General features: G+C 37.5%; 1 protein-coding gene across 1 annotated transcript; it reads right to left on the bottom strand.

The window, feature by feature from the left end:
• Positions 1 to 5,083: 5,083 nt before the first annotated feature.
• Positions 5,084 to 6,317, bottom strand: LOC124805534 (SCAN domain-containing protein 3-like). Its single transcript, XM_047266103.1, has 5 exons — positions 6,197 to 6,317; positions 6,050 to 6,135; positions 5,820 to 5,953; positions 5,527 to 5,774; positions 5,084 to 5,430 (listed from the first exon to the last, which is right to left on the bottom strand). Exons 1-5 carry the CDS (start codon positions 6,315 to 6,317, stop codon positions 5,084 to 5,086), a joined length of 936 nt encoding a protein of 311 aa, XP_047122059.1.
• Positions 6,318 to 7,243: the final 926 nt, after the last annotated feature.

Here is a 7,243-nt window from a genome sequence, read left to right on the forward strand (position 1 = left end):
ACTGTTGTGTTGACTACAAACTTCATTCTGTTCCATCTACATTTAGTTCATAGCTGTGGGATTTTTTCATGGAATCACCACAAACAATAGAAACTATTTACAAACTGCAAAACGCTCTGTAATGTATAAAATTAGTAGTCAGATTCATTGGAAGGAAATATTTCAAAAATGGGTCTCCACAAAAAATGGTTCAAATGGCTTTGAGCGCTATGCGACTTAACATCTGAGGTCATCAGTCCCCTAGAACATAGAACTACTTAAACCTAACTAACCTAAGGACATCACACACATCCATACCCAAGGCAGGATTCGAACTTGCGACCATAGCGATGGCGCGGTTCCAGACTGAAGCGCCTAGAACCGCTCGGCCACTCCGGCCGGCGGGTCTCCACATAGTGCCAAGTTAGTTCAGCTAGCAATCTGTTGTGTGCATCAGGGAAGAAGAAGAAGAAGAAGAAGAAGAAAAAGAAGAGAAAAAAAAGAAGAAAAATGGAAGCATTTCACAAACATTTATGTCCATCATCATGGAACAAAAGCCAGTTTATTTCCATTTGCAAAGGAAAATGATGAAATAGCATTTTCTCAACCAATAAAATAGTGTAATAATTTCCCCAAGCAAACTAAAGAAGTATAAAAAACTCATTTTTAAGGAAGTCAGTCAAAACCTACCTTTTAAATAATGCGTACTACTCAGGGGAGAGGTTAATATAAAAACGTGACAACTAAAGCGCCTGTCACAGTAAAATGCAAGGGGTTTTCAGTAAGTAATGCAACACCTCCCCCCCCGCCCCCTCCTTCCTTGGCTCACATCAAACAGGAAACAAGACAGTGATCTGTGGAGTATGGCTACAACAGCTCTCCTCCGAAGAAAAAGTGCAAAGCCGCACGGTCCGCCGGTAAAGTCATGGAGGCGGCCTTCTGGGACTCTGAAGGAGTTATTCCATTTGATTTCCTCTATCATGATACAACAATCAACTGTCCGGCGTGTTGTGGTACCTGCAGAAAATTGAAGAAACAAATTCAGCCTATTCATCGCCATAAAAATGCAAACTTTTCCTTCTCTATAACAACACAAGTCCTCACAAGCCTGTGTCACCAAGTTCATTCGGGATTCTAATAGGTCGTATGTTATATCGACGGCCCCAAGTATTAACATCGTAACTCAAAATTGTCAATTTTACAGGAAAAGCAAAAGAAAGTTTAAGCGAACATTGTAAATCAGAATTTATTTAAATGTGTAATGAAACTTCACAGGTAAACAGCTATAAATGAAGAGATTTAAATGTACTGTACTAATGTGCTCCACCCTTTTCCAAAAGTATAGTTTTCGGACTTACGATGTTTTTCTCTGGAAAAATATACAGAATATTTCTATCTAAGTTCCGTTACAATTGCTTTATGATAACAAAAACGAACTAAATAAGGTATTAAAATTTTTTTGAGCACTTTTGACAATAGCTCATCATTCATCTGCACTTGACACATCATTGTCATGTTGTTCTGGTGTACCAGTTTGTGTTGAAACCAGGCTTTGATAAAATGGATGACAATCACTTGGGATGCACTTGCTCTCACGTAAGGACAAGAGATCCTTCAACTTCAGTTCACTTATCGGTAAGATTCCGTGATATGCCTGTTCAAGGATGTCGCAGGATAATAACTGTCATCCTCTAGAATGCTTCTGGACAAAGATACACTTTGCTTCTTCCTGGTAAGTGTACTTAAAGTACACTTCATATGGTGGACCTTCAGACAGCAATTTCCCGTACTTTACTCTACATCACCTTATTTTGATTGGTGTCATACATCCACTGTTGCTTCTGCACTACTTTCTTGAAGTCATAAAGTAAGTCCTCACTCATTTCATTACCTGTGTATGGCTTTCCAGTGATCTCACTCATTCCAATTAAAAGTGACCCATTGATCTGGAACATACACTGATTGCTACTTCTTTCGATCAGAGTGTGCATTGGGTCACCTTCAATCTGGAGTGACCCCGTTCTGGAAAGCAATGTGTGATTGAAATTCCAAACTTAACAGAAGCAATGACGAACATTCAAAATAGGAATCTGTTCCTATTTTGGCCTCCACAGCCATCAGAGTACAGGTTGAATGTTTTTCCACCTTTGCAAGCTTTCATCTGCAAGAAATGTTAAAGACAGCTAGCTATTTCATTTGGACCACGGCGGGCAGTGACCTCATGCCAAACATAGCAATGCCCTTCCTTGTTTCCCATGTCATATACTGTAAAATTGTAGGTGGACTATTTCCGTTTGTAGCAGTAAAGGCTCACATCAGACTGAGGAGTAGCCAACACTTTCTGCAGATCGAAGCATGCACTAATAATGGACTTGTCAGAGATTGAACTCATTTTGTCTTTTTCTTTCAGATCCCTGACAAAAGTTTTATTGGCAATGTAAGACATGTATTTGTCTTCCAACTTTGCTTTCTCCTCTCCAGAGGAACTATCGTAAAGCTCACATAGTTGACACTTATCCTTTTTAGGCCGAAAGAATGACAAATTATATTCTTGGTTGAATATATCAGTGTATTGCCTTAATGTGGCAGGATATATGGTGGCATATTTTCTTTCCTTGATCCATTCCTGGTACATTCTGTGCATTTTTGCAATGCTCAGTTCTGTATCAAGGTATTTTCTGCTTGTTTCTTTTCTTGTGTAATGTGACTCTACACAAGGAAAGCTGTTTATATGCTCTCGCACTGACTCCTTTATTTGAGGCCCTATTGTATTCCCCCTTCTGGAGTGCTTTCCTCTCATTTCAGGTGACAGAATTCCATCTGTTCTCAGTTTTTGCATGGCAGTTCTCACCCACATATCCGTAATAGAGAGAGTGTGCTGAAACATTTTCTGACACACCTTAATGATATTCCCATCGACTGTTAGAGAATGCTGTCTTGAAAATGTTGTTCTTGATTCTGCCACATTTCGAATCTGTTTCCTGTTTACATTTTTCACATGTCGACATATGAACTCTCGTTGTCTGCTATGATTCCTCATCTGCCAGAACTGTTCAAAAATATCCTGCCTTTTTTTTTAGTTAACTTATTAAGACATTTTAGTCTGCATAAGTTAGGATCGCATCCAGGATTCATTACTTTTGCTTTTATTTCAGCACCTTTTTGACCAATGTGTGCAAAACCTCTGTTGAGAGATTCTTTTGCTCTATTTACTATCCATGAGGCCGGGTTCCTACTCCTTTTACAGGTCTTTTCATCCTTATTTTCACATCGTCGTGTGCTAACAGTGTTTGGTGAGGATATAGTTGTATTACGTTCCGCTGTGGATATGGGTGGAGAAAGATTTAAGCGTTGCCCAGTAGTTTGCAAGGAGATCTCTCCTGCGATAAAAATGCGTAATTTTAAAATAAAATGCCTATATTATATTGTTTTGCGAAATGTAGTCTGCTACAGAAACATTTATTATTTATCTTGGTCGTTGTTATGTTTCCCTTTGAACTTTTTTTCTCTTTTGCTCCTTCTCATCACTTCTGCTTGATGAATCATCAGCTGTTGTGGCAACGAAGTCATGGTCAACAACACAGTCATCACTATTATCCAAACACGATGTATCAATTAATTTTAAACTATTTCCTGTTGTCATCAGTTCAGCTGTGCCATTATTGGGACGAATTAGAAAACCACGAACTGAGCACCCAGCATCATTGAGAAGTGGTTCCATTTTATTTACACTTTCGTCTCCTGTAGAAAGATGAGAGTGGCGTCTAACAATAATTATTACTGCGACAACACAAATTATTTGTAGCGTTAAATAGAACTGCAGCCAAAAATTTATGAAAAATATTCTTAATTTGTATATAAAACAAGAAATTGTAATTATTTTTGTTGTCTATAGAATTTTGGGGCTTTTTCAGGTTTTCAATTGTATATACGAAATTACATTCTTTATCATTGTTACAATAAAAGAAAATGAGTACTTACGTTCATCATCTTTCGTTGGGTTGAGAACCATGTCCATTATTTTTAATGCTGTACTTCGGTACATAATTATCCAAAAACATAATAAATGAAACTAATTATAAAAGCAGCACACTCTGAACCCGTTCACACATATGTTTATCAGTTAATGTGCTAAGCGCAATAACTGGTTATACTCGTACTGATGATCGCATCTACAATGAACATACTTATTGTTGGCTACAAACAACCCGGGACTACAATGCTATCAACTTAATGGGCGAGTGAAAAACGTCGCATGCATCTACACCAGAGGTTCCCAAACTTTTGTTTGTCACGCCCGCCTTCTGCCAAAAAGAAAACTTACGTGCCCCCCCCCCCCCCCCCCTGCCCCGCTGCCCATAAAAAAATATAGAGATTTTTATTAATTATCAAGAAACTATTGAAAAATTTGTGATGGTGATGTCATGTAACATGGTGGGCTGTTAATGTATCGAGTCGCAGTTATTACGTCATCAGTCTAGTCGAGTGATTATAAGCCACTCCGAAAGTAAAGAAAGTCCTTGGTAAACAAGGAAAAATATTTGCGACCTTTGCAGATTAGTGGATGTGAGCTATTATTTTGAGTGTAGCTTATTACTTTCACTCATTATAAGAAATAGTCACTCAAGTCACTGTGTTAACGAACATCACTGATTTGTACGCCTATAGCGCTCCCCATTGTCATTGCGCATAGGTTGGCATTTATGTCAACGACGACAGCTACCGAATGGCGACAAAGGCCCAGTTCCCAGAACCAGACAAAAACTAAAAAATTAGTTTTACGCAATAATTGTGCAGACTACACAGAACTTTAAAAAATATGCTGTGTCTTCATCCAGAAGAAATAAGAGTACTATTATTAGTTGAAATAACATACCACACGTAACATCAGAATCCATAAGGATCACACGCAGTATTTATATTTAAATCAGATTCACTATGTTTATTTTATATTGTTTCTTCGAAATAGTTTTTTATAATTTTACAGTTTACAGTTTACATGTAAGGATAGTTAGGATGAAAATAACAAGTTCTCTTATAATGTGACGTTTTTATTATAAAAATATTAGTTCCACACACACATGGCAAGAAACAAACAAATAAATCAATGTGAAGGATGAGCTTGCATATTTTTTACAAGATTTTGAATTCTTGGCTGAATAGTAGAAACTGCACAACGTAAATCATTGGCAATACTGAGTTTGCTTCTAAGCTTATTTTTTATTGCCACTACTGCTGAAAATGCTCTTTCGCACAAATAAGTGCTTGAAAATGATAAATACAGTTTAAGTGCTTGTTCTGCTGTGCTGGGATACACCGTGAGATATTTCACCCAAAATAAAGGCTTATCTATCTTCTCAAAGTCATACTTTGCTTCAGAATCATTTTTAATTTCTACGACTTCCTCTTGTAGTCTGTCTGGCAACACACCCATGTCAACGTGAAATGGATCTGTCGTTAACCTATAATAAATTTTATCATCACAACTGTTAGGGAAGTATCATTTGAATTCATCAGTGAGGTGCTGCAAATGGTTTGATATTTTACTCTTAGTATCAGTATCCTTAAAATCGTTTTGAAATCGGGCTTCTTCCAGGATTCCAAACAATCTGGGAAAGCAGGAATAATTGCAGGCTAAAATTTTACGTTTCCATAGTTGAAACTTATCAGTAACGCTTTGATGGCATCGTGATGAAAAATTGTTTGACTCTCCACCTTGTAATTTCAAACTCAATGTGTTTAAAGATTCGAAAATATCTGAGAGATAAGCCAATGCAACATGAACACCGGGCTTTCTAAATTCCACATACAATTCAGTTTGTTTGTTATTTTACACAAACTTCATCACTTCGTCTCGAAGTTCAAATAATCTTCCTAGCATATTTCCTTTTGAGAGCCAGCGTACTTCTGTATGAAGTACTCTGCTCAGAACGAACACTTGTACTAGTTTCGCATTCACGTCGTGCACATTTTTCTGGTGACAAAGGGCGTAACCCTGGCGTCCAAATTACGAACCCGCCAGTTCATTTGAAGCGTATACGGTCTATTAAAGTCACTGTAATCGCATCACATGAGAATCCGCGGGTTGACAGGGTAATAAAACGGCAGTTACGCAGTATAAGTGATTATTACTCTGATGAACATAGCCTACTACGGCTAAAAGTTATAACACGATTACGTTCACTTCATGTGTACAAATGTACGGAATAGTTAATACCTGACTTTTCTGTTTTCCAATTGTCAGAAGTAAGTTGTTTACAAATCTGATATATTAGAATTAACGCATATCGCCTTAGTAATTTTAAGAGTTTCTGTGTGTGACATTCTAAACATATCATTCTAAACGTGATCTTCAAAAGCTGTATGTTCTAGGATAGGTTATTGAGATAGGATTGCGGGAAGTGGGACGCCAAACGATTGCATTTAGCACCATAATCTATCATTAATACCTGCACATTTATTTTTATTAAAATATCGATATTAAAAAGAAATATTAGGTTTATACCACTAACTCCACCCGCGTCCCCCTTGCAACATCATCACGCCCCCCAGTTTGGGAACCTCTGGTCTACACAGTAAAATTTCCCTGTACAAACATTGTAGCTACGCATATGGTATTTGTTCCACTACAATTCTCCCAGGAAAAATATCGTAACATAACTTGCGATCATTATCATTGGTGAAAGAGCCCCTTAGCTGACTTACGATATTCTGAAGATTGCTATTGCTGCTTAAGTTGCGGCACTAGGGATACAATACTTATACAGGGGAAAAGTACGGAGGCAACAATTCTGCCGAGCATCATAACTCAATTTAGCTATTTTTGGACTTACGATGTTAATACTTGGAGTCATCGGTATACATTACTTATTGAACGCCTTTCGTGTATGTTCTCAATATAATCCTTTTTACAGGAAATTCATACACCCAAAATTTGTAGAGCTTAATACTAATATCTCACCATATTTTGGAGCTCTGATAAATCACTCATCATATGGGCAAGCAGCCTCGTTTTTTTCAGACTGACAGGGGAGAATATATGGAAATAGAAACAGGTGTAGCAGCACGGTCCTGAAGTCATACGTGTGTCTGGTGTTCGCAATAATAAGGGTTGATACATAGTAACCAGTGTGTATTCACACCTGATTAATTGTTCCAAATATGGAATAATGTTTTAGCTAATAGTTTTGTGAAGTTTTGTTGATATTGGTATTAGGTGTGGTGTAGTAGTATTAATACAAGTAATTGCTTTCTTAGTAGACAG

This window comes from Schistocerca piceifrons, chromosome 7 (assembly GCF_021461385.2).
Source record: "Schistocerca piceifrons isolate TAMUIC-IGC-003096 chromosome 7, iqSchPice1.1, whole genome shotgun sequence".
NCBI classification, from domain to species: Eukaryota; Metazoa; Arthropoda; class Insecta; order Orthoptera; family Acrididae; genus Schistocerca; species Schistocerca piceifrons.

Bases quoted from the DNA above. Each gene is read 5' to 3' on its own strand.
- LOC124805534 (XM_047266103.1), bottom strand. From the start codon at position 6,317: ATGATATGTTTAGAATGTCACACACAGAAACTCTTAAAATTACTAAGG. The intron at 5,775-5,819 runs GTTTGTGTAAAA...TGTGGAATTTAG, and splicing joins CTTCGAGACGAAGTGATGAA to AAAGCCCGGTGTTCATGTTG. The intron at 5,431-5,526 runs GTAAAATATCAA...GGTTAACGACAG, and splicing joins TAAGGATACTGATACTAAGA to ATCCATTTCACGTTGACATG.